General features: G+C 51.2%; 2 protein-coding genes across 5 annotated transcripts in view; both read left to right on the forward strand.

Annotated features, from left to right (window-relative positions):
• The window catches only part of HMGXB4 (HMG-box containing 4), a 30,350-nt gene extending 16,915 nt beyond the window's left edge, over positions 1–13,435 (forward strand). For both annotated transcript variants that reach the window (XM_040985180.1, XM_040985187.1), the window contains 6 exons: positions 3,102–3,183; positions 4,059–4,123; positions 5,584–5,689; positions 6,110–6,279; positions 11,305–11,427; positions 11,828–13,435. In XM_040985180.1, the coding sequence (XP_040841114.1) occupies positions 3,102–3,183; positions 4,059–4,123; positions 5,584–5,689; positions 6,110–6,279; positions 11,305–11,427; positions 11,828–11,872 (591 nt within the window). In that variant the 3' untranslated portion in view covers positions 11,873–13,435. The remainder of the gene's footprint in view (positions 1–3,101; positions 3,184–4,058; positions 4,124–5,583; positions 5,690–6,109; positions 6,280–11,304; positions 11,428–11,827) is intronic.
• A 3,093-nt stretch (positions 13,436–16,528) lies between these two features.
• The window catches only part of TOM1 (target of myb1 membrane trafficking protein), a 33,295-nt gene continuing 22,713 nt past the window's right edge, over positions 16,529–27,110 (forward strand). For all 3 annotated transcript variants that reach the window (XM_040985199.1, XM_040985206.1, XM_040985221.1), the window contains exon 1: positions 16,529–16,628. In XM_040985199.1, the coding sequence (XP_040841133.1) occupies positions 16,577–16,628 (52 nt within the window). In that variant the 5' untranslated portion in view covers positions 16,529–16,576. The remainder of the gene's footprint in view (positions 16,629–27,110) is intronic.

The raw sequence follows: 27,110 nt of genomic DNA on the forward strand, positions 1-27,110 counted from the left end.
ACCTTCCTCCTTTCAGATCGGGACTAAACATCACTTCTTCGGCAAGGCTCTCTCGGACTCTCACTGAGTGCAGTGCTCCTGTTCCCTGCTCCCACGGCACCCAGCACTTCCCTGTAGTAGCAGAATGCTTGTCATGATGTATTGACCTGCCCGTCTGTTAGCTCACTCCTGGCTGTGGTCCCATTGTCTGGCCCAGAGCAGATCCTAAATAAATACGTGTTACTAAATGGAGGCCACAGTGTATAGTAAGGTACTTTCTTTTTCTCTCACCTTTCAAACCTTTTCTTCTTGGTCTCTAGGCTTCCTGTTTTTTTCATTGAAATACTTTTACTATCACGTGTCAGGAAAGCTGTTCACTTGTCATGTGTTTTATCCAGGATGAAAGAATTTGCATGTTGTAGCTGGGACAAGACTCTGGGCTTTTCAACTTAAGATTTCCTGTGTTTTCTCCTATTTTACACTCTCCCATAGAACGAGGTCTGCGTCTGAAAGTTCTCATTATCCCTGCCGTAGCCACGCCAGCCAGTTACTCCGCCAGTGGTGGCTGGCTTTTGGATAGTGGAACAAAGGCCTTGTAAGAATCACGAGGGGAACCCTGTTCTTCATTGTGTGAATTTTGAGCTGATACATCGGCCAAGCAATGTGATTGGTTTTATGTAGGCCATTCAAATTTCATGTTACAGATCTAGACAGCCTTATGAAATAGGGACAATTAACCTTTGACTGGATTATCTTTGAGAAAACATTGCTAAATGCCTTCCTTGCAGGCTCTGTAGTTGGGCACGATGAGCTATGAGAACTCTCAAGCACATATTCTTAATATGCTGTCAATTTTTAGTTATGACATTGATTCCACAGTAGGGAAAGATTGGGCTATACAGGCTTTGAACACTGTTCTTTCATCATGTACCCTAGAAATGTCAGGCACACAGGTGAACTATTAAAAAAATTTTTTTAAAGATTTTTTTTTTTAAAGATTTATTTTTATTATTTTTTTATTGGAAAGGCAGATATACAGAGAGGAGAGACAGAGAGGAAGATCTTCCGTCTGATGATTCACTCCCCAACTGAGCACGACGGCCCGATGCTATGCCGATCCGAAGCCAGGAGCCTCTTCCGGGTCTCCCACGCGGGTGCAGGGTCCCAAAGCTCTGGGCCGGCCTCGACTGCTTTCCCAGGCCACAGGCAGGAAGCTGGATGGGAAGCGGGGCTGCCGGGATAGAACCGGCGCCCATATGGGATCCCGGGCATGCAAGGAGAGAACCTTAACCACTTGCGCCACCGTGCCGGGCCCCAAGATTTATTTATTTTTATTACAAAGTAAGATATACAGAGAGGAGGAGAGACAGAGAGGAAGATCTTTCGTCCAATGATTCACTCCCCAAGTGAGCGCAATGGCCGGTGCTATGCTGGTCCGAAGCCGGGAGCCTGGAACCTCTCCCGGGTCTCCCACATGGGTGCAGGGTCCCAAAGCATTAGGCCGTCCTCGACTGCTTTCCCAGGCCGCAAGTAGGGAGCTGGATGGGAAGTGGAGCTGCCAGAATTAGAACTGGTGACCATATGGGATTCCAGTGCTTTCAGGGCGAGTGCTTTAGCCATTTAGGCCACTGCACCAGGCCCAAGATTATAAAATTTTGAAGGTACATTTTTAGCAAGCATGCCACGGTTTTTCAAGTCCGTTCTCTGTCCCAAGCATTCACCGTAGAGTCTGTGGCGGGAGTGTCCCCCCGCTCACAGGGGCTCGGGAGCCCTGCCGCGTCTGTTCAGCCATCAGCCCTTGGAGGATAGTTGGTAGAAACAACGTTGAGAAGTAAGCAAAGAAAGTGCGTGAAAAGCTTTCTTTAAAACAAGACGCAGAAATGAGGAGGCAGGACTGTGTGGATTTGGTTTTGGCCCCAGAATCTGTTGCAGCAAAGTAGAGTTCCCTGGAGCATGTAAAGCCCTGTGTGTCCAGTCATTATGACCAAGCCTGACCGAGGTGGAGGAGTGCTCCTTGGTGCCTGCTGGTAGCTTGTGAGGAAAGGGCCTCGCCCTTCAGTACGGGAGAACTTTATCAGTAAGGAAGCAGTGTGGTTTCTCTCCCTGGCCCCGAAAGCAGGCTGGTCGTCACTGGTGGCTTAGCTTCGGGACTCTGGATGACGCACTGTTTCTTTGAGTTCATTTTTTCTCATCCTGAAAATGAGACTAAAGTCCTTGCCCTGAATGCACCAGGATCCCATATGGGCACTGGTTCTAACCCCAGCAGCCCCACTTCCCATCCAGCTCCCTGCTTGTCGTCTAGGAAAGCAGTTGAGGACCGCCCAACGCCTTGGGACCCTGCACCCACGTGGGAGAACCAAAAGAGGAAGTTCTTGGCTCCTGGCTTCAGATCAGCTCAGCCCCAGCTGTAGCAGTCACTTTGGGAGTGAATCATCCAATGGAAGATCTTCCTCTCTGTGTATCTGACTTTGCAATAAAAATAAAAAGAGTTACAGAGAAAGATCTTCCATCCACTCATTTACTCCCAAGATGGCTGCAATGGCCAGGATTGGGCCAAGCCAAAACTAGGAGCCAGAAGCTTCATCTGGATCTCAAGGCCAATGGGTGCAGGGCCCAAACACCTGAGCCATCTTCTGCTGCTTTTTTGGGCCATTAGCAAGGAGCTGAATCGGAAGTGGAGCAGCCAGACAAAGCAGCATCCATGTGGAAGGCTGGCCTTGCAGGTGGCAGCTTTGCAGGCTATACTACAACTCTGGCCCCAAGAATGAGTGGATGGACTATCTCTCTGTCTCTCTTCTCTTTCTGTAACTCTACTTTCAAAAAAAGAAAGAAGTTTAGAAAAGGAGTAAGAGAATTTTATGAGACAATGTTTTCTATAGGAAGAATTACTGAGCATCAGCATGTAGCTGCTACAAGCTGAAGAATACAAAGAGAGTTTTTACCTGCTGGAAGTAAAACTGATACTCATTTCTGAGTGATATGTGGCATGGATTCAGAATTACCTAGTTTGGGAAAGATGGTTAATACTTTGGCTGGAAAAGTGGACAGATGTGCTTCCTGTCTTGTCCCCGTTGCGGGAGGGTCTGACAATGCCTTGCCCTGTTCTGTCTCCTCGGCGCTAGCCCAAAAAGAAGAGCATGTCGGCCTACCAGGTGTTCTGCAAAGAGTACCGTGTGACCATCGTGGCCGACCACCCAGGCATAGGTAAGCACTTTTCTGATCTTAGGCTTTTTGTGTCACATCGTCACTCAGTCAGCAGGCAGCATCTTCCCCCAGTGTTACGAAACAAGTCTCCTTTTTTCGTTCAGTTCTGCAGTCACTTTAGATTTTGCCTCAGTTCAGCATTTGTGACAGAGACTAGTTGTCTGTACCTACGGCTTAAACCATGTAAGGGAATAACCCTAAACTGAAATGTTCCCCAAAAAGCACAGTGCATATGCCGATGCACCTCAGCATTCGTTCCCAGATCCACAGCTGTTTGTTACAGCTTTACATTGGATGGCCTGAGGTATGTCCTTTGTGTTTGTGTCTGTATACGAAATTAAGTGAGAAAAAGATGAGGCCAGAGGCCTAGACAAGTCATTAACCTCTGCAAGTCTCCTTTGCCTCTCTGCAGTGCCCGCCACGCAAGGTGGCTGCAGAGCACACATGCAACCGTGCTTTGTAAAGCATAAAGTTGGGATTTGGTAGGCAGGGTAGTATTCCACATGGCTTCTGATCCATGAACACAGGATGCTCGGGGTGTTGGTAAAACCTGCCATCATGTATCCAGTTCTCTGTAAGAGATTGTCTTTAAGTTGGCAGACCTTGCGTTGTGCAGCCAAATAAAAGGATGCTGAAGGAAGAAACCCCTTTGGAGCACATGTGGGAAGATGTGAGCCCAGCTGGTGATCCCCCGAAACAGTCCCTTTGCTGTAGCAAAAAATTCGATGAAAAGTAATGGCCTTAGCTTTAGTATTCTGAAAGAATGCTGTGATGTTTAAATGCATTCTTCAAAATATTTTTTCTAACTGTTGCTCCCATTAATCTTTTTTTAACACTAGTTAACTCTTTATTGCATGTTTACTCTTTTATGCCAGATTTTGGGGAACTAAGTAAAAAGTTGGCTGAAGTGTGGAAGCAATTGCCAGAAAAGGACAAACTGGTAAGTACACTATCCAGACATGCCTTCATTGTTTCCTGCCTTCCTGGATGTGGGGTACTCCTGTAGACCATGTGGTCAGACAACATAAAAAATAGGGAAAAAATTGTGAATCATTGAAAAATGGTTTATTTCCATTTACTCTCAAGAGGATTTAGCTATAAGGGAAGCTGTCTTTTCTAGCTTGGTCTAATTTTCTTTTCCATCAGTGTTACTTTTGAGCCAAAATATGACCTAACTTAGGTAATACTTCCAAGTGTTATATAGATGGGCTGGTGCGGTAGCATATCGGGTTAATTCTCCACCTTTGACACTGGCATACCATAGAGACATCAGTCCTAGTCCCAGCTGCTCCACTTCCAGTCTAGCTCCCTGCTAATGCCCCTAGCAAAGAACAGAGGATGGTTCAGGTCCTGAGACACCTATAGCCACATGGGAGACCTGGAAGAAGCTCCTGATTCTCAGCTTCAGACCTGTCCAACTCCAGCTTTTTTGACCATTTTGGGCTCTCTGTGAGAGAGTGAAAATAGATTAAAAAAAAATCTGGGGGCTAGCATTGTGACATAGCAAGTTAAGCCATCACCTGCAATGCCAGCATCTCATATGGGCACTGGTTCATATCCTAGCTACTCGAATTCTGATCCAGCTCCCTGCTAATGTGCCTGGGAAAGCATCAGAGGATGGCTCAAAATGCTTAGGCACCTGTTACCACATGGAGACCCAGAAGAAGCTCCTGGCCCCTGGCTTTAGACCAATCCAGCTCTGACCAATGCAGCCATTTAGAGAGTGAACCAGCAGGTGAAAGATATTCTCTCTCTCTGTCTGTCTTGCCCTCGCTCTCTTTAAGTCTGCCTTTCAAAGAGAGAGAGAAAATCTGAATTCAGGGTTACTACAAACATTAACGTGTCATCCCTGGTCTGGGAACTGAGGAAAATCACGCTGCCCTTAGCAAGCATGTGCTGTGGGAAGCTGGAGGGCGGATAAATCCTCATCGCCAGGTCTCTCCCGGTCTCTTCCCAGCTGGAGGATGGGAAGGTGGTGTAGGAGCAGGGCTTGCCGTCTCGCTTTAAGGCAAAGTTCTTCTGCATGAAATGACAGCTTTTTTAAATCCAAATCATTTATCTTTGGTTTCTGTGTTCCATGTCATTGTTATTCTGCCATGGGCAGTGCCGATCAGGAAGTTAAAGCACATACTTGAGCCTCAGGGATGGCATAACGAGCCACCTGTTGTCTCTGTAATTTTACGTTTCAGTGATCTGAAGTCAGAGCTGAGACTTGTGTTAGCAGTGAGCAGAGTCCCTCCTCCCCTGCTGAGGTGTTCGTGACATCAGTGGTCAGAAGGCCACCCCGAGACCCGCATTTACAGCTCTCACTCCATGCCCTTCCCCTCCTCCCCATCCTCCTGTATCTGCTCTCCTTTTACTCTCTTGTCCTTAATTGATCGAGCACCAATGTGATTACAGATTTGGAAACAAAAAGCTCAGTATCTGCAGCACAAGCAGAACAAAGCAGAAGCCACAACTGTGAAGCGGAAAGCATCGAGCTCCGAAGGCTCCGTGAGAGTGAAAGGTGACGACCACGTGCCCGCACGCCTTGGCTCTCCTCGGAGGCGCTGTGTAGGGAAGCACCTGGTACCCAGGTGTTGATGCTGAACCTTATCATCTGCGAAACAGATGCACACATTTAGGACATGTGAAGCGTGTCCGTTTTGCCAAGTTCCAGAGAGTGAATATTACAGGCCTGGTGTAGCACTTGCTTTCTCTCTCATGGATTGGTCTTTGTCTTCTCTGCAACCATTTAACAATGTAAACTATTTTTAGCTTACAGGCCACACAAAAGGAGGTCATGGGCTAGATTCATTCATCCCATAAGTTGTAGTTTTGTTGATGCGTGGTATAGTCAGTTCATAGAAAAAGAAAACCATGAAGAACCTCTTTGTGGTGCTCCAGATGGTAGGCAAGTTTCTCAAGTTCATCTTGCTGTTCCCAGCTTCTTCTGCAGGAGTAATGTCACCCCAAAAGAAGTCCCCACCCACCACCATGCTGTTACCAGCCTCGCCGGCCAAAGCCCCTGAGACAGAGCCCATTGATGTGGCTGCGCATCTCCAGCTGCTGGGAGAGTCACTAAGCCTCATCGGACACCGCCTGCAGGAAACAGAGGTGGGTACCACTGGCGCCAGTGCGGCCACACTGTGGCAGACCCTGCGTGATGTGATCTGTTGGCTCGTTTACATACAGACACTGAGCAGCTACTTCCTGCTAAGTGTCGCCAGGCAGCAGTGGTCAAGGGAGTGGCGGCAATAGAAACAGGCAGAGTGTTGGTATCTACTAACTGGTTCTCTGAGTTGACACTAGTACCATCCTATTGAAACTGTGAAACAAAGAAATGGAAGTACCCTATAACTAATTTTTTTTTTCCAGTGGAAAATATGCATACAGATCCCACAGTGATTTTGATTACTTGTAGTTTGTATTTTTCTATATATTTCCAGTGAAATTTTGAATAAATGGATTAGATTGCCAGAGAATTAAGAGTTCTTGTGCTTCTTTGAAAACAGCCTGTGGGGAAGTTACCGTGCTCAGACTCTGCCTTACCCTGCATGGGAAGTACATGGGAGCCCTCCGGGTGTCTTTGTCCTAATATGTATATATGTCTTTGTCCCTTAGCCTTCACTTTCAAAATGCCCCTCCTATTCACAAACAAAATTTAACCTGCAAAGCTGCCATGTTTCGTTTCCGTGACCATTCAACTTCAACCTTACTAACTTTTCAACTTTTCAACTAACTCAGTAATGTAGTGGTAGTTCAGCTTTTAGTTCTTTTTTTTTTTGAAAGGCAGAGTTACAGAGGAAAGAAGGGGACAGAGCAAGCAAGGTCTTCCATCTGCTGGCTCACTCCCCAAATGGCGACAAGAGCAAAGCTGGACAAGGCTAAAAGCAGGAGCCCAGAACTTCTTCCAGGTTTCCCACGTGACTTCAGAAGCCTAAAGACCTGGGTCATCCTCCACAGCACTCCCAGGCGCATAGTAGGGAACTGAAACAGCAGTGAAGCAGCCAGGATTCAAACTGGCACCCATGGGGCCAGAGTGGTCGCCCAATTGGCTTATCCTGTGCCTGCAAGCACCCGTATCCCATATAGGTGCTTGTTCATGTCCCAGTTCCTCTCCAGCTCCCTGGTTAGGGGAAAACAGCTAATGATGACCCACGTCCTTAGGGCCCTCATCCACCTGGGAAACCCAGAAGCTCCTGGCTCCCAACTTCATATCAGCTCAGTTCCAGCTAATATGTGGCCACTTAGGGAATGAACCAGCACATGGAAGGTCTTGCTCTCTGTGTCTCCTTCTCTCTGTAAATCTGCCTTTCTAATAAAAATGAATAAATCATAAAAAAAAATTGACACCGTATGGATGCCAGCATTACACACAGTAGCTCTGCCACTAAGCCACAATGCTGGTCCCAGCTTTTGGCTCCTTCTTTACGTAGATGAGAGGGATGAATAGCCATGTGGGCCTCTGCCTAGTGAGGGGAGGGTCAGGGTATGAGGGAATTGGGTGGATTGGATGCTTCTGTTCCCATCCTTTTTTCCTTCCTGTGTCTCCTGAGGTGAGAAGGAGGGGGTTTGTTCCTGCTGTCAGATCACATCAGCACCCAGGCATAGGAGATAGTCATTTCACACATTAGAAATCCCAGTATGGGGAAGAACGTTCCAAGGGAATTACTTGGGTTGTTTTGATAATTTTGAGACGTTGTCAAGCATCGTAGCACCAGAGTTAAGAAGATCTTTCTAAGGTCTGCTGGCTGACCAAGTCCATCTTAGTGCATCCACATATTCAGGATCATGTTGCAAAACTTGGCAGGTGTGGTTCTGCTTTCCAACCTCTGACAAGGCACTGAACATCTTGTGCTGACCTAGATGAACTAGCTGTTAACTGTCCCCTGAGTGCATTGGCTATGCTGACCACTGCACAGACACCGGCAAGCAAGGAGGCCCAGTCCTGATGCATGCACTCCAAAGTCAGACCACCCATCTTGTGATTTTCCCTGTGCCCAGGCTTTGAGTCTAGCCATCTAGTTGAGGAGTCTTCTAAGAAACATTGCCTATTATGACCTCACACTTGACTCTTGTGTGCACCAGCTAGTGCAGGGTCAGATTCGGTCCATCACCCACACCAGCCAGTGCACATGCTGGTGGATGCAGCTGCCTGGTCATTTCCTCCTCCATCCATCTCTGACACGAATCAATCAATGTTGGAGCCAAATCCAGCCCAGCCCACCATAGGCCGGCCCTCAGGCCCCCAAGAGGGTGTTGAGACCTAGCTGAGGCAACCCCAAATAACCCCCACCTGTCCCATCCCCATCCCCAGTTTTTGCACATGCCAGCATGTGCTGTGGCCTAGCCCAATCCGTTCTGCAGTTCTCATGCACACCCACAGATATTGCAGCTTAGCTCAGCTCATCCCACACCCAAATATGACCCCACACATCCTGAAGGGTGCTGCCAGCTTGTGTAGCCTGGCCTGCCCCCAGCCCTGGCTCTCATGTTCACCAGCAGGAGCTGCAGCCTAGCAGGGGAGCGTAGGGTTTAGTTCTAATAAGACATTTCACCAAAAAAAAAAATCAGTCTAAGTTACTGAAACCATTTTTTGATTTAAAAAAAAAATCACTGTGGAAATATAAAACTAATCACTTGCTTCTCTGTGCACAAGTTGAATTACTCAACAAATACAGTGCCAGAGCCAGGCCGTAAGAGAAGAACGTGAATGTCTAAGTGTTTTGGCTAGTTTCTGAAAATCTAACAGATGTCAAAAGAACTTGAATAGTTGAAGATCTCTCTTTCTGTTTTTCCTTCTCTCTGTAACTCTGTCTTTCAAATAAAAAATAAATATTAAAATAAAAAGAAAACATAAGACCTGAACCCAAAATTCCAGAGCTGCTTCCTGGGCATTCTGAAACATTTATTCTTTACCACCTAAGCACTTGGCTTGGCAGGAATGTTTTCAAGTGGGGAGTTTATATTCAGACCTCTCCTTTGGTTTTCTCTAACAATGTCTTCTGCTTTAAATTAGGAATGTGAAGAGTCCAGAATCAGGGAGAGATTACAGCAATGACTATACACATGACAGAGATTTCCATTTAACTCACAAGTGCTTGCTGAGTGCTTACTCAGTCACCCGGGGAGCCTCTCCTGGTTACAGTGCACACTGCATCAGTGCTTGCTCAGACACTGCAAAGGTCCGTAGGACATGGCGCCTGCCCTAGGGCACTTAGAATCTGCCAGCTTACCAGGTGTAGACTCCTCGCTGTAGCTAACTGCAAGGCTAGAGTAATAGGACATGACTAATATTTACTGAAAGTTTTCATGGATTGTTTAATTTAGAGTGCAGCTCTATAAGGCAGAATTTTTTTCTTCCAGCTTTACAAAAGGAAAAATTGGAGACTTACTCTAAAGGCAAACCCACTTACTCTAAATGCGATTGAGTAAGCACTCGGCAAGCACTTGTGGGTTAAACAGAAATCTCTGTCATGTCTAGAGTCATTGCTGTAATCTCCCTAATTCTGGACTCTTTGCATTCCCAATTTAAACCCATTATTCTAAAGGCAAAGACTTCAATTTGGAGAGTGACCACTAAATCCATGTTCCTTTTATTTTGTTTATTTATTTTTAACTTGAAAGAGTAACAGAGAGAGGGAGAGGTCTCCCTCGTAAGTTCAGTGACCCAAGTCCTGTCCATCATCCATTACCTTCCCAGGCCATTAGCTAGGAGCTGGATCGGAAGTGGAGCACCCAGGGCTCGTACCAGCACCCATATGAGATATTGGCAACATGCCATATCTGGGATTTCAAATAGGATTAGCTTGCCTCACCACTGCACTGGCCCCAGGTCCATGTTCTTAACTGCCTGATGTACTGCTGCCCTCAGGAAATATAAAGGAAAAATAAGGTAGGGGAAGGATTGGAAGAGTCAAGGGTTGCCAAGACGTTGGAACTTGGCAGTTGTGTGAATGACGATGACCTTGGCAGATAAGTAGATGCTAGGAGGAGTGGTGGACTCAGATGGGAAGGTTATCCCCTTCCTGGCATGTTGACACTGAGGAATAGCCAAAAGAAGAGACCCAGCAGGGAGCCGGGAGTGCAGTGTCAGAGAGGAAGGTATTAGCAGTAGGAGTCACTTCTGGTACTTGGCTGAGCATGTACATCCAGACATTTTATCACCTGTCCCGTCCACACTGCAGATGCCAGCAGGCACAGCAGGCGGTGAGGGGCCAGGACCTGGTCCCGTGCGGGCTTGTCCAGACCTCTTCACGTGGGGGCTTCTTCCTGCAGCGCCCATCGTTAGAGCAGGGTGCACCAGAGCTGGGCAGGGAGCTCTGCAGCACCAGGTTGCTTTCTCTTATCTCTTTGGAATTGCATATTTTTTTTAAAGATTTATTTATTTTTATTACAAAGTCAGATATACAGAGAGGAAGATCTTCCGTCTGATGATTCACTCCCCAAGTGAGCACACTGGCTGGTGCTGTGCCCATCCAAAGCCGGGTACCAGGAACTTCTTTCCAAGTCTCCCACATTTATGTGGGGTCTCAAAGCTTTGGGCTGTCCTCGACTGTTTTCCCAGGCCACAGGCAGGGAGCTGGATGGGAAGTGGAGCTGCCGGGATTAGAACCGGCGCCCATATGGGATCCCGGCACGTTCAAGGCAAGGACTTTAGCTGCTAGACCACGCCACCAGGCCCATGGAATCGCAAATTTAAAGTTGAAATGAATGCAGTTCACTTCTTTTTGAGAGTGGAAAACTCATCCCAGGTAAATGGTCTGTTCAGCTGTCAACAAAAATGAGCTGCCTGCTTGGAGAAGTTCATGTGTGTGTTCTGAACGCGAACGTGTATGGCTCGCAGCCATCACACTTGAGTTCTGTCACAGGGATCTGTCACACGTGTGGCCTGCCAGCAGCTCTCTGCAGGAAGAAATGCAGTCGTAGGGAAGGGCAGTGACTGACTTCCTCAAGGACATGTAAGAAATACGTAGCTTAGGAATGGTTAAAGTAGGCAAAGTAGGTATCATCCATTTCTTCTGGAAATTTCCTATTGTGTGATTGGACCCGCCCAGGACTTGGAGAGCCGGATGAGGAATCCACCAGAAGGTGGACAGAGCATCGGTGGCGTTTGGTGACGGTGTGCTTTCCTTCCAGGGCATGGTGGCCGTATCCGGCAGCTTATCTGTGCTTTTGGATTCCATCATCTGCGCACTGGGCCCTTTGGCATGTCTTACCACACAGCTGCCTGAGCTGAATGGCTGTCCCAAACAAGTCTTGGTGAGTTTTCCCTGTTTTTCTTTAATATGAGGCGCCAGACTGCTTGACTCCCTTCATCTCTCAGCCCCTGGAATGTGATCCTATTTTGTAAAATGCATGGGACACTCTCAAGAAAGCTAGAACACTTGCCATTTCCCAAAGCAGTGCTTTGGAGAGCCGCCTTCCAGCCAGAGGCTCCTGCAGCTCCTGCGCTTCTTGTGTGCTGCACACAGACAGTGCAGGGCTTTGCTACAGCGTGTTCCTGGGAGGAATGGGAGAAGTCAGCAGGACCGTTCAATGCTGCCTTCCTTCCCGCTTGTTTTCTCTGACTCCACTTTGCCCTTCTCATCTCCCTGTGCTGAGCCAGGTAGCGTGTCTCAGGAAGCCAAGACCAACTGAACCGTTTTTCCTTGTTTTGCAGTCAAACACGCTCGACAACATTGCTTACATCATGCCTGGTCTGTGACAGCCAGGAGCCTGGGACAGAAACCTTGTCCTTCGCCCTTGCCGGTTTGTGTGTACATAACTGTGCAGATCCCTCTGCTGGCCTCTGGGTGTAGGTTTTAAATTTTTTATATATCTATACATACATACATATATATATGTGTATAATGTACAGTGTATACATAGGACTGTAACTACTTTGCTTTAAATAATTTGATGAAATGGCAAAGGTTTAACCAAGAGGAAACTTTGGCTTGAATGTGGGCTTGGGATTCCTTTTTTTCTCCTATGGTGGACAAATCTGCCTTAAAAATCAATGTAAGTTGGGGCTGGGGGCTTGTTCTGGGTGCCAAGTGCATCTCTGTATGGACTGCTAAAATGATTGTTTTTTCCAAGCTCAGCTGCACCTCCAGGCCCATCACTGACCATTTGCCTTACCTGTCTTATAGTTGGACATGTGATGGAAAAGATTGTGTGGAGAGGCCAAGTGATGCTAGTTTGTACAAAGCCTTTCAACCTGAAGCAACATGGGTGGGAGATGAAACACCATTTGCATGGTAGTTGCTAAAATGGCTCAGTTGAACTGAGCAGAGGGGTCATCCAGTTCATCCAGTTGTCCATGTCTCCAAACCGATTGTAATCTTTGGTATCATCACAGCCTCAGTAGAGGCCGCAGATCGGAGGTGAGCCCCAGCGGACAGCAGAAGCTGCCAGGGCCTGCTGTGAGGCTGCACATGCTCCGAGCTGACCCGGAGGTTTGGTGCACGCTGCTGGGAGCTAGCCTCTTTCATTGACAGCAGTAGGTTGGGCCACCAACTCCTTGCAAAGTTTGCTCTACTCAGCATTTGTGGAAGGCAAACTTTACTTAGTCTGATTCCTGAGTCTGTCTTTGTAGTTCTGCTGGTGGGCAGAAACGGTCTATTCTGCATTCCATATAGAAGTGAATGGCAAAGAAGTACTTGGTTCTCATCTGGGTTTATTTATGTGTGTGTGAATGTGTATTTTAATTATGTGTATTTAACTCTTTAAATCGCTTAGATCTTAACTTATCCTGTAAATTTCTGTGTTGTATATATATAATTTAATAACAAAGCCTCCCCAGCAACAGCATGTGGAGGACAGATTTGTGTTTTCCCCCCCTTCCTTCCTCTGATCTGTCCCAAAATGCCCAGTCACCTACTTTAAGGTATTGAACCTCAGAAAGGAATCATTGTGTCGGGATTCTAATTCTTTATCCAGAACGTCATGGCCTTCAATAATGTCAAGACGGTAACTGCAAAGGAGTGCTAACATTCCCAGCCGCCCTTAGTTCCCAAGAGCCGGTCTTGGGATTCCTAGTTGGTAGAATCAAGCACTTCTGGGTTGAGCTGAAACCAAAACCCACCCCCAGCTAGGAAGTAAGTTCTGTAGCGTCAGAGCTGACCTCGGGGGTCCTGTGGCCAGCTTGCATCCTAATGAATGCCCGCTCTTGTCACCACCGGGGTTATCGCCGGGCTGGGCTGCTCCAGAGTGTCCTGCCTACCGGATCCTCTTGCCCACAGCACTTTGAGATCTAATTAGGGAAGCAGAAAGGGAAATGGGAACATTTAGGAACCAAAATCAAGAATAGAAATCTTAGCTTGATTTCCTGTGTCAGGAGGTTTCCTGTGTGGCACGGAGCTGTCCGGCTTGAGCAGGATGCCGGACGAAGCAGGTCAGTGTGGGAAGGAGTCCTGCTGCCAGCTGTGCGTACCGCAGTCCTCATCGGGAGCTGCTTTCTGTCGCTCTTTTCCTCCGAACCCAGCCCTGTTGTTTTTGTATTTAACATTTGTACACATTTGTATAATAATCTGTACCTTGTGGTATTTGGTACTATTAGAGGAAAATCTTTGGATTCAGACCTTCTTGCAGTTTTTATATCATTGTTTTATTTTATTTTTTAAATAAATCCTACTGGTTTGATCCAAATCCCATTATGGTTGTATAAAGAAAATTTTGTACTTATATTATTAAAAATCACATTTTTAATATTTGTAGTCCAGTCTCAGCTGTCTTTTCCCTGATTGTGCAAATCATAGTTGCTATAAAGTTATAAAACCTGTTTTTTGCAGTCCACACTAAAATTTTCTTTAAAAAAAAAAAATAGAGGTCAAGTTTCCCATCTTAGCTAGTTTCTTAACAACTTATTCTGCTTCTGTTCATTAATTCTCTTCTGAACTGCAAATCCGGTGAATGTGATAGCGAGTTCCATTGGCAGACAGAGCACGGTGCATGGTACGGTGTTCAGCTGTCAAGATGTCAGTGCGGTAAGGGCTGTATGTGAGTGTTGTGCTGCTCCGCCACGTCACCGCTGGCTCAGGCAGGGCAGGCTTGCTAGGCCCAGCGTCCCCACTGGGACACCGAGCTAGTGTCATCTCCCTAACTCCAGGCTAGCGTCACCCTCCCCCCTCGTCTTCACCCCCTTATACCTGAGGAGGCAGATACTTACATAGCTAGATCACTGCAGAGCCAGAGTAAGGACACTGGTGCATCAAGCCCCAAGCCTGGGCTGTCTTTACCTTCCCATTGAAATCGTGTACTTACTCGGGGTCGGTGTGTGTGTGTTAAGTCAGCCCTCTGCAGCACCAGCATCTTGGGTGGGCATTGCTGCTCTGCTTCTGATCCAGCTTCCTGCTGATGGCCTGGGGAAGCAGTGGACAGTGGCCCCTGTGCCTACACGTGTGGGAGACCTGATAAAGCTCCTGGCTGCGGCCTGGCCCAGCGCTGGCCTGTGCAGCCTTTGGGGAGTCGACTAGCAGATCAAAGATCTTCTCCCTGCCTCTCTGCCTCTGTCTCTCCCTGTCCATAACTCTGCATTTCAATAAATACATCTTTTAAAAGATAAATGAAAAATCATATATGTAATCCATCTGAATCTTTATTATCTACAGTCCTTACACATAATTATAGAAAAACTATAGATTTTTCTCATTTTTTTTTATGTCCAGCTTGCTTTCACTTTTCTTTTTTTTTTTTTTTTTCCATTGAAGTTCTCTAAGGCAGCATATCTTGATTTTTGTCTGAAAATGCTTAAAGGAAGCACTTGTGGCACTGTGGAGTAACAAGTTAAGCCACCGCTTGGAATTCTTGCACTCCGTCTCTACTTGCCATCCAGCTTTCTGCTCGCGCGTCCGGGAGGCAGCAGAGGATGGCCCACGTACTTGAATCCCAACAGGCCGTTTGGGAGCCTGGCGGAGTTCCGGCTCAGCCCTGGCTGCTGCCGGAGAGAGTGAACCAAGAGGTGGAAGATTCCTGTGTGTGTGTGTGTGTGTGTGTGTGTGTGTGTGTGATTCTCCTTTCACATGAATAAAACGAGTGCTTCAGGGAGAGAGGCAGTATGGCAGTCTTAAAGGAGGCAAGCACTTTTACTCTCAGTAAAATACTAAAAGGAAAAATTGAGTTGAAACAGACTTTTTACTAAATTTGTTCCTTACCAACACAACATTATTTATATCATTATCTACTTTGTTGATGAAAATCTACAACCTTCCCTCTCTGCTTGAGTAGCTATATAATATTGTTTGCATGGGGTTAATGCCATACCATTTCCTTTTCATGAGTATACATATGGTTTTTCATTTTCTACCACAAAGAATAAAACTTGCAAGAACCAGTAGGAAATCAGTACCCAACATGGGGAGGTTAAAGGCTGTGAAAGAAGTCCATGCTAAGGACCCGCCCTACAGACAAGCAGCATGCCTGTGTGAGGAAAGATCTGGAAAGTGCCTGCCATGGTCATCTGAAATAGGCCACATGCCTGAACTCCTGTCAAGCCTTCATATGCAAATCATTGTGTTAGACACCAGCCACTGGAAAAACAGCATCCCAGTCCTCCCTGGGTGTCACCGCCAGCTGGGGAAAGGGTGCCCTGAGCCTCATGGGAACACTGCAGGCACTCTTGACACTGAATACCAAAGTTAGCAGAGCCCATTAGTGCAAGCAAGTGAGCATACAGAAGCGATTATGTTCTAATTTAGGTTTTCCATCATCCAAGATGTGTGCAGTCTGTTGCTGGCCTTTCAGATCTGACAATCCCATCATGATCAGTGAATAGAAAGCACCCCACTGTAGCCCAATCCACCAGGACAGCGGTTCTTGTGTTTTTAGGGCATGTCGGCAATAAAAGTCATAAGCAATAGATGGGGTACGCAAGGTGCAGGGGATGACTCTGACACGAAGTACACCGCAGCCAGGGAGGCTGAGGGAGATCCTCAGATCACAACGCTAGGAAAGGCTTTTGAGGTTCTTTTATCTGCAGAAACTGTTTCCCCAGAAGAGCCTGTGACCTAAAAAAATAAAATGACAAGTCATTGATCTAATTCCAGTATCCATAGGGAATGGGCGCTCGCTGTCGGGATCAGTTCATTAATAGCAGAAATGGACACTTAACTAAGGAAATACACCCCCCTGCCCCTAACCTCCTCCTTGAGGTATGCAAACCATCTCAAAGAAGAGGAATCAGGGCAGGGGTCCCAGGCACTGTGGCCTGGGGCACTAGGGGAAAGTGGGATGTGTGCAGCCACACCAAGGTCCCCTAGGCCACGCCCCAAAAACTTTTAGAGCCAGGGCGTGGTCTGAGCCCCGCCCCCTGCCGGCTGCCTCTTTGGCCCCGCCCCCTCGCGGGCCGTCCGGCACGTCACGTGATAGGTCGGCGCCGGCGGTTGCCGTCAGCTGATTCTTCGGGTCGTTGGCAGCGGCAGCCGTGGCGATGGACTTTCTCCTGGGGAACCCGTTCAGCTCTCCGGTGGGACAGCGCATCGGTGAGCCCCTGGAGCCCTGCACGGCCCCGCCCCGGTGCGCCGCCCCCGGCCTCGGTCCCTCGGCAACCTTCAGGTCTCCAGTCACAGACTGGGGCAGGCAGGGAGGGCAGCGAGGCTGGCGTGTCGCCTGCCGGCCCCGCCCACCCCAGAGGGACAAGAACGAGGGCCATTAGGAATCCTCAGGTTGTGATGGATGCTGACGGCAGCCAATAGCTAATGACAAAGGGCGGGTTGTGGAGGCGACTCAGCCAATGTGCGTCCTCTGGGGTCCCCTGTGGAGAGAGAAAGTTTTGGGGGTTAAAGGGACTGCTTGGTGGTTGTCTGGTGGGGTCGCCGGCTCATCTTGCCCGGGTTTCCCTAAGCGTCTCCGCCGCCCAGAGTCCTGCCGCCAGGCTTGTTCTGGCTCATTCCTCACCGCGCTCCCCGGGCACGGACACCTGAGGAGGGCTGGATGTCCCTTCTCTCAGAACCCGGTAGACCCGGGCTTGGCGTCCTGCCGAACCCGCACACACTGGCGGAGCCCCTGAGCCGCAGGTGGCTGTAAAAGTCCCGGGGTCAGCAGCCCTTGCTGCGCAGGCTCGGGGCTCCATCCTGGCATGCTGGGGTTTGCTGCTTCCCACCTTGTCGCCGGGGAGCCTTATCGCGATGTGGCGCAGCCTGCATCCCCAGGTCGCCTCACTTGTATTTACTGGGTAAGAAGGCCTGTCTCCCAGGGGCGGGCTTTGTGGATGAAATTCATTTCATAAATACGAAGCACTTGGTGCCTGGCACAAGGCCTGAGCTTTGCATGCAAAGAGAACCACGGGAGTGTATTACCCACCCTGAATACAGCTGCCGGGTGAGGGGCAGGAAGCCCCGGGCGTCGCTGGGCGTGGGCCTCATGGGTGCTTCTCTGGAACCCTGCCTTCTTGAGTTCATCCCAAAAAAAGCTCACGGGCTGTGAGAGGGGAGTCTGTGAGTCTTTTCTGATGGGATTTAGACGTTGGGGGAAATTGGATCTTTGAGAGAAGATGGTTTTTTTCCATTCTGACCATGCTGGAATGCCACACACCCAGCCCCATGTTGGGAGCAGCTGTTTATGATCAATTGTCCCAAGGGATCAGGCTGGGGCGGTGCCAGGGAATGGAGCGCCACCCTCCCTTCCTGCACGGTGCCCGGCACACTGCCCCATCACCGTGAGTCACTCTGTAGGAGCTGAAACAGTCAGGCGGCTCACCTCTCCAGCTACCACTGCTTTGATCACATGCCAAGTTGCAGCCTCAAATCTGGAAACAGCACGTGCCTCCTAACTGAAGAGAGGGTCTCACCTAGGGAACCCTGGTCGGACCCCTAGGGGTTGGTGGCAGAATTCCCCAATGAACGGTGGGGGACCCCACCCAGAGTGTCCCACACCTGGGAGATCCAGGCCAGAACCCCAGAAACCACATTTGTGAGGTTCCTGCGGGATGCTCACTCCATGGCATCTTGGAAACCTCTTTCCCAGCCCCACCAGTCTCAGCCCCTTTTCTTCACAAGCCTCTCCCCTTTCCTCCCACCCCCTCAGTGCATAACATTTCTAGAAACCAGGCTCACCCAGCACAGTGCAGGGTGTCCACACCTCCTTTCTGAAGCCCTCCCCTGATCCTGCCTCCCCATCGCCCAGCTCACCGAGCCATGCTAGGCTCTCAGCCTGCCCTGGACACTAAGGCAGGCTGCTCCTGAGAGTCCCTGCAGAGCACTGGACCGTGAGAGCTGGCAGGTCAGTGACCGCATCACTGCTAGTATTTCCACCACTGCCACTCTAAAGGCCCCACTGTCCCCATTTGTTCATGGTCATGCCTGTCCCTCCTTCCCTGCCCCCGCCACCCAACCTTCAGCACCTGCTGTTCTGCACTGATGGGGAGCAACAAGTGCCCTGTGGCTGCTGGACCCGCAGGCTGACCCCTCGCAGGGTGCCTGGCATGCAGCAGGAGGGGAGCTAGCATTCTGTGTGCCAGTGTCTCGCACTGGGCATTGTGGCTGTTGTCCTTCCACCCCACCCCCACAAAAAAGCCAGCCTGGGGGTAGAGAGCATTTGCCAGGCCCGCCTGCTGCTCGGGGTCAGCCTGCAGGCCCTGGTCTCCCCTGGCCACCCTCAGCACACTGTCTCCAGGCGTACACTGCTCATTTTGAAGGGGCAACCAGCCATCCACCCTGCCCAGATCCCAGTCCTGGGTCTGGGCGCTGTGAGGGGTATGCCCAGGGGTGTGCACATACACCCGGTTCCGTCCCCTGTCCCTCCCTACCCTCCCTCCTGCTTTGAGTCCAACCCTTGGCTGATTCAGAAAAGTGAATGGCAGGCCACCCAGTCAGTGCTTGTGAGCAGTCCCCCCCACCCGCCGGGACTAGGACCAGCCCCAGTAGTAGTGGGGGTGGGGCGGGGGGTAATGGTGGGGAGAGCTCAGGTCCCCTACACTGGATACTCGGATGGGAGGGGTGAGGGGAAGGCTGGGTCAGCCATCCTGGGATCCAGAGAGGCCAAGCCAGGGGAGCCACGAACTGGAAACCAAAATGGGTCAAAGTCATGGAGGAGCCAGGAGGCCGTCTTCTCCCACTGAGATAGGGAGGTCCCTCCCCCTGCCTCCCGGAAGTGGGGAAGGGCACCGGGAAAACAATGGCAGGGCCAAGAACCTGACACCAGAGATGAGAAGAGCAGTGATGGACGGTCGGCTGATGGCCACTGCGTGGGAGGAAAAGTGGAGCTGTCGGCACCCGGCAACCACAGCGGAGAAGGAGCTGGGGTCAGTGTGAGGAAGACACTGCCTGGGCAGTAAACTCCACGCCACTGCACATGGGAAGGTAGCCCGAGGCGCGGGGGCCTATAAAGAGGACCCTCATAGGAGCATGCAGGGCCAGGTCCTGCCTCCTGGTACCTGCAGACACTAGGTGAGCGAACAGGTGTGGCTGTATACCAACCACGTGCATTTAGGGGCACTGAATTTTGCATTCCATGTGATTTCCACATGCCAGGAAATACTGCTTTTCTTTGGCTTTCTTCCCAACCACTTGAAACTGTAAAGCCCAGCCCACTAAGACGCAGACCTGTGCAAACAGACTGAATTTGGTGTGTGGTTTTCTTAAGGTGCCAGGGCAGAGGCTGGCAGAGACAGAAAGGTGGAAGGCCGTGTTTCTCAAAGAGAAGTCCCAGAACATCCACACCGGGATGCCTGGGGTGTTACCCCCAACATCGAAGTCTCTACCCAGGGGAAATGTCACATCTTGACATTTGCGTTTCCTGATCCGTAAGCACAGGAGCCAGTTTGGAGCCCAAGCGTCAAGAACGGGCTTTGCATCCGCTGCATGGCTAGCTAAGGCCTGGAGAATTCTGGCGATCCCCATGTGGTGGGTTGTAAGGATGCTGTGTTGCGAAGCCCCTGGCCCACAAGGGCTGCCACGTGAAGCTTCTGGGGTTCTGTCATTTCTGGGCCATGGGATGAGCCAGCAGCAGAGCCCCAGTGCCAGGCAGTACAGTCTGTGTGGCTCCCACCTTTGCCAACAGGTCAGGTTTCTGGTCAAAGTGTGGGGAGCCCAGTCTCACATGAGGATTAGGGCCTTTGCCTGGCACCAGGGATGGAACCCTGAATGGGTTTTGTTCCCTTGAATGAGCTCAAAGAAATAAGAGTCAAGTTCCGGAATTCCGATCTTCTGGTTTCAGGAAAAAAAAAAATACAAACCCCTCAGTGTCTTCTCATCAGCTTGGGGCAGCATGCGTGAGAAGCAGGAAAAGCTCAGGCTGCTTAACTCTTTCCCTGCTTGCCAAAGAGGCCCTGAGTGGCGCCCATACCTGCCCGTGCCGCCTCGACCTATGGTTTGGGCTGGCCCCCATGCCTGCCTCCTCTGCTGGCTTCCTCTGCTTGCCTTGAGCTGGCTCGCTGGGTACGAGTTGATCATCCTGTGTTAATGTCAGCTGTGGGACCCTGGCTGTGACAGGGCTAGTCCCCGTGGAAACACACATGGCTCTAACTAAAGCTGGCCCCCAGTCCACCTGGGAGTTCCCCAGATGGGTTTCTGGGTGGCACCGCTCTGAAACGGGCTCAGCACTCAGTCTGCACCTCGTGGGCACTGGCTCAGGGGCCAGCTCCAACCCTGCCCGATCAGGCACCTCAGGGGTCACCTGCCTTAGAGGATCTGGGGCGCAGCAGGGCTCCTGGGCGGGAGGCAGAGAAGGGAAGGGGGGCAGTAGTGAGGAGGGAGCAACCAGCCCACGTGGCCGAGAGGAATGAGGGTGAATTTGAAAGGCACAGGCATCAGCTGTTCCATTTGAGCTCGTTTGTGTGGGCAGTGTACCCCCTTCACGGTAGCTGTGTGTGACAATACCCATATATTTGGTCAAATCCATAGACACCGGCAAAGCAGTGTGGGTGGGCCTGACCCAACACTGGAAGGCCCAGAAAGCAAGAATTCTCCAAGCTTCAAGTACTTCTGTCCTCTGGGTCTCTAGCCAGCATGCCAGGCCTCTGCTGTCACCTGCTGTCACCTGAGACAACTCCCTAAAATAAACCTTCCCCTCTCTCTTGTTCTTTTCTTGTTCTCCCATTTCTCTGGGGAACCCTGACTGATACAAGCCCTTTGCCTCCTGACTCCCTGCTGGTCAGTAACATCTCACACTCACAGCGGGGGGCAGGGCGCCGTGGTGAAGTCACTGCCTGGGACCCCTGCTTCCCTCTTGTCTCCACTCTGACGTCAGCCTTCTGCTAAGGCACAGCCCAGGAAGCAGCAGGTGACAACTCAGCTCCTTGGGTGGGAGACCCAGCTGGATTTGCAGGCTCCTGGCTGGGGCCCAGCCCAGCCCAGCCCAGCCCAGCCCAGCCCAGCTCAGCCCAGCCCAGCCCCGACTGTTGCAGCATGTTGGAGGGCATGGGGATGGATGGAGCATCTCTTCCCCCTGTCTTTCAAATAAATGCAAATTATTTGAAAAATACACATTACAAATGCCGTCTACCCTCAGGCTGCACCTTCAGAGTCCTCCCTGCACTGCCACCACCTTGCTACCCGGCTAGGACCGGACAGCTCCCCCACCAGCCCCCCACATGGACTTCAGTGAGGGCTGGAGCTACTTCCATCAAATTTTAGATTGTGGGTTGTTGAAATCATGCTCTCAGTGAGGTATTTTAGGGCTTCTACTGTGGCCTGCGGTTTAAAACAACAGGGGAGAGGCAGCCAGGGTTTCAGGGAAGGGCGGCTTAGCGGTTTAGGAAGCTGCTGGAACTTTCTACACCAGGGCTGAAAAGAGTTGTTCTCTTGGAAAATAAGCTTCAAGACAAGTCGCTGGCTTCGTGAATGTTATTTCAAACTCATAGGAGAGTGCTGGTTCTTTTAAGGTTTTGTGTATTTATCTTGAGAGAAGGAAACGGGAAGATTGAGAGTTCCCATCTACCGATTCACTCCCCAGATACCCAAGCAGCAGAAGCTGGGAGTCGGGGAACTCGACCCAGTTTTCCCCGCTTAGGTGGCCTGTGCCCAGCTGAGCCTGCACCTGAGCCGGAAGCTGGAGTCAGGAGGGAAGCTGGGGCCAGAAGCCAGGCACTGGCGTGTGAGATGCGGGTGCCTTAACTGGCATCTGAACCGCTGGAGTTTTTCAACAGCCATTGCATGGCTTCTGTGTTTGTAGTGACACCATTTATTTTGTGCCAGGTGGAGACAGCATACTTGCCGTGACACAATGGCATGATGTGGTCTCCTCGTGCAGGCTGATGGGTGCTTTAGTCATCCCCATTCTGTTGGGTTGAAAACGGAAGCACAGAGAGGCCAAGAACTTTGTCCAGGGTCCCACAGCTGCTAGTGGCAGAGTCGGCACTGGAGCTGGACTCCTGGCCCACGTGTTCATATCCCATGCCCTGTCCCTCAAAATTAAAGGGACCTTCTGACCGTAGAATCAGCTCTCTCAGGAATAGTTCTTTCCGTATCCCTGTGCCCCCCGCCGCCCTCTTGGGTATTGGTTCATCCTGAGGCACGTGCCTGTGTCCCTGTTATCAGAAGCAAACTCTTAGAGACTCCCACATGTGGCTCCTTGGGGGGTGGCCCTGGAGGTGCTGGGGACTGGACACGCCTGCAGAGATGCCCTGCCCAAGGACAGGCTGTCAGATCCGCTCCCTGAAGTGGAGCTCATCAGAACCTGTACCACCTCCAGATTCATTCAGAAAATCAGAGCGTGTGAGGTGGACATGCTTCCGGCACACAGGGCCTCATGCCGCGGCTCCAGGCAGCTCAGCTGTCCTATAGCCAGAAGAAGGCGCCTGCTGCTCAGGCCTGCTGGGGGTTGCGGTCACAGGTTCTGGGAACGCTAGGTGGGAGGACAGACTCAGAAGGAACACAGCACTCTAAAAATACCACCCCCTCCAAGGACTGTCAGCTGGGAGGAAGACCAGGATCTCCCTGCGGCAGGGCAGCGACGCACGGATCACGAGTGCCAAGGAGTGGCAGCAGCTCACTGCCACCCCAAGTGTTAGAAAGGCTGACCGTGCTCGTGACTGTGGCCTCATCCCTCGCTGTTCCACAAACAGGTACTGCAGGTTCATCACGGGCCAGCTCTGCTCAGGGCGGGGCCTGCACCTTCATCTCCCCGGAGGAGCTCAGAGCCTAGTGGGAGAGACGTGGAAACACGAGTCATGAGTGTTCTGCACATAGCTTGGATTGTGGTCTGGGTATAGAGTGCCATGGAGTCCTGAGCAGGAGCTGCCCAAGCGGAGAAGGCAGGACAGGCGCTGCGTGACTGTTGAGCCGGGCTTAGGGCAGGAGCTCCGGTGGGAGGAGGGCAGGTGTCAAGGGCCACCCTCGGCCTCTTCATCCTGGCGTGCATCAGTGGCATCAGGGTCCGAGCCGTCATTGTCCTGCGCTCGGCAGTCTCACAGGAAACCAAGGAGCCTGGTGCTGTGGCGCACACAGGAGCGTTGGTCGGGGCTGCCTTTCCCGCACCGTGGTTACTAGCACCAAGTCCAGGGCCGTGGCTGCTGTGGTGGCATAGCTGCTTAAATCGCTATGCTACAAAGCATACATTCATATGGGCACCCGTTCCGGTCTGGCTGCTTCTACTAATGCACCTGGCAAAGTGGCAGAAGGTGGCACCCGTGTGGGAGACCCCAGTGGAATTCCTTGGCTCCTGGCTCCTGGCTTTGGTTTGGCCCAGTCCCATCGTTTGCAGCCACTGGGGAAGTGAACCAGAGCAGTGGAAGACCGCTCTCCTTCAAATAAAATAAATCATCAAAAAAAGAAGAAGTCCGGAGCCAGCAACAATCTCAGGGTTGTTTTTCTAGCTCAGCCCTGTCTTCAGACACAGAGACTCTCTCGCTCTGTCGCTAGCCCAGTGGCCGACCACGGTGTTTGGGGAGCTGAGTGGGTGTGGCCCCAGCATTGAAGTGAGCACCCAGGTAGTCCGGAGGCGCTCCACTCTGTCCCTCCCTAGGCAGGGGGGTGGTGGGAGGGGGTGACGCACAGAGTGGAGCCAGCAGGTTTACAGCCACTGGCTGGCTTTGCATGGCTCTTTCTCTGCCCTGCCGGGAATGAGTCGCCAGCCTCTGGGGGTGGTGCTGAGGAGGCTCCCCTTGTGTAGTGCGCGCCTGCTGTGTTAGTCATCTCTGTCATGGTATCATCAAGCCTTGTGATTCCGGGGAGAGGGGAGGGACCACCGGGTGGATGCTGGTCTCAACCCCGGCCAGCTCCCGGCCAGGACTTGCCCCGCCCCTGTTTTTTTTTTTTTTCTTGTTGTGCTGTATCAGCTGTGGCCTCCCACTGGCGGGAACGGCACCTAAGGGTGTGTTGGAAAGGTAGATTATGCTGGGCCTGAGTATGTAGATTTGAGAGTTTGACCTCTTGGGGTTTAATCTCTACCCCTAGGAGATCCACCTGTGATGGCGGAAGCCACTCAGCTGTTTCAAGGATGGAGCCAAAAACACTGCAGGGGTTTCCAGCTACCGAGAAGATGGGAACTGGCTAATCCCCAACCTTGGAACCACTGATGGTGGCCCGCAAGGACAACCATCTGCTCTGCCCCCAGTGGGAGCCAAGCCCACCAATGGCTGCTTGTCCCGGGGGCTCCACTGCTGTCCAGGGCCACCTGTCCCCAGGGTTAGAGTCACTGTGCAGCCGTGTGCCTGTGCAGCACCAGCCTGTCTTTTCCATGTGGATCTTGGAGCTGGCCTCACCCGCTCGCATGGAGAAACAGGGTGGGCCTGGGCATCAGCTGGTCTGGCTGGTCACTCCCTCGCCGAGAGACCTATGCAAAAATTAAGATCCCAGTATGTGTGCAAATCTGTGATCAGGAAGCCAGTCTTCACACTGCCAGCATTCCTCTGCATGACATTGGGGAGGGTTCCCCGAGTGACAGCAAGGGTCCACGACCGTGGGGCCTAGAGGAGGAATGGCTGATTACCTCACCGTGCTCCGGAGCTGGCCAGACAGCTGCCCTCATGGCCCGGCAAGGGCAGCCCTGCTCCCACTCAGCTCTGCAGGCGGTCGTTTCTGTGGGTGCTCAGGGGAGCACTGGGCAGTTCCACAAATGCAAGCCATCCTGACCACCTCTGCCATGCTGGCCTTCTCCAGCCCTCCCCAGGACCCCCCATGTCATTAGGTCTCGTTGCCACCGGGAGAGCTCTGATTTGGGTCCTGTCACCTGTCCCAGCCTGGACAGTGGCCTCCTCAAACACTAAGCACTACTGCCTCCTGTCTAAGAATTGCCCATGACTTCCCGCTGTCCAAGGGTCCAGAACCTGAGCTTTTCCGTTTTTCAGAAGGGTTTTCTGCTTATTGGAAAAGCAGAGTGATCTTGTGTTCATAGTTCACGGCTCAGGTAGCTGCAGAACCAGGCCCGGGCCAGGCCAAAGCACTACATCTCCATCTCCCACAGGGTTGCAGGGGCCCTAGCATTTGCACCATTTTCTGCTACTTTTCCAGGTGCGTTAGCAGAGATCTGAATTGGAAGTGGAGCAGCCAAGACTCGCAGGGGCACATATAGGTTGCTGGGGTTATAGTTAGTAGCCTAACCTGCCACAGCATAGTGCTTGCCCAAAGGCTTTGTTCTTCCTGGCTGTGGGCTCGTTACTCAATCATGTCCGGGTACACATTGCGACCCGGGGCTCACAGAGGCAAGACATTGGCAGTGGCGATTCAAGGCCTTGACACAACCACCTACTATTGCAGTGCTCAAATGGGTCTTTAAAAGAAATTATTTTTATTTGAAAAGCAGATTTACAGAGAAAAGGAGAGACAGAAATCTTCTATCTTCTGGTTCCACATGGCCACAACAGCCAGAACTGGAATGGTCTGAAGCCAAGAGCCAGGAGCCCTCTGGAGGTCTCCCATGCAGGTGCAGGGTTCCAAAGCTTTGGACCAACCTCTGCTGTTTTCTCAGGCCACGAGCAGGAGCTGGATCAGAAGTCAGTCCAGCAGCTAGGTCTTGAACCCCACCCATTTTGGATGCCAGTGTCACAGGTGGAAGATTAACACACTATGCCACAGTGCCAGCCTCTCAGATGGGTCTTATCCAACTTGTGTGTCTCCCTGCTCTTCTCTGCCCCTCCCAGGGTAGCCTGACATCCTCTTCTGCTCCCCGACATCTCCATCCTCCAAGAACCCATGTGCTCTGCTGGAGCCCAGGCCCAGGCCTCTGCGGTCAAGGTCAGGTATACCCAGGGCTCTAATACACTCTGGCCCCTACTGTTGGGCATCTCTCCTCCATAAGTGTCCCAGCCATCTGCCTCACCACAGTGACACAGGCCCTTTCTAACTCACCACAGTCTCTCCCAGGGAAGAGAGGTAGCCCCTCATATTCAGGGCATGCTGAAGCATCAGGAAACCCACAGGGGTTCCCCTCTGGGACCACCGAGGTGAGGCAGGGCAGCATGCCTGGCATGAGCGGGCACCAGCTCCCCCCCCACCCTCGCCACCCTGTGGCCCTCTCAAGCCACAGGCCACTCCCTGCCTCCGTTTCCTCGTTGGTCAGATGAGGGATTGCTGTGTGAGGAGTAGCTGTCATCCTTACATAACAGCCGGTGCTACTTGGGGGATTCAGCAGTGTCACTGTGGAGGGTCACCTTGGCCAGGCTGAGGACCAGGGAGTCTCAGAAAGATTCCAGGCATGGAAGGGACCTGGTCCCTTTTGAGTTTCAGAATGTCCCCTGTGGGCCGGCATAGAGCATGGGCAAGGCTTAGCCTCAGCCATTGAAGCCATCTGGGGAGTGAACCATCAAATGGAAGCTCTCTCTCTCTCTCTCTCTCTCTCTCTCTCTCTCTCTCTCTCTCTCTCTCTCTCTCTCTCTCCCACTTCTCTCGGTAGCTCTGCCTTTCAAAAATATAATAAATCTTTAAGAAAATGGCTACCATGGTCCAACATTGTGGTGTAGTTGGAGGAGCCACCACTTGTTATGTCAGCAAGCCTCATGGCTCATGTCCCAGCTGTTCCACTTCCTGTGCTGCTCCCTGCTAATGGCCTGGAAAAGGAGTGGTATGACCCAAGTGTTTGGGCCCCTG

This window comes from Ochotona curzoniae, unplaced genomic scaffold, assembly GCF_017591425.1.
Source record: "Ochotona curzoniae isolate NIBS_2020 unplaced genomic scaffold, NIBS_Ocur_1.0 contig_1014, whole genome shotgun sequence".
NCBI classification, from domain to species: domain Eukaryota; kingdom Metazoa; phylum Chordata; class Mammalia; order Lagomorpha; family Ochotonidae; genus Ochotona; species Ochotona curzoniae.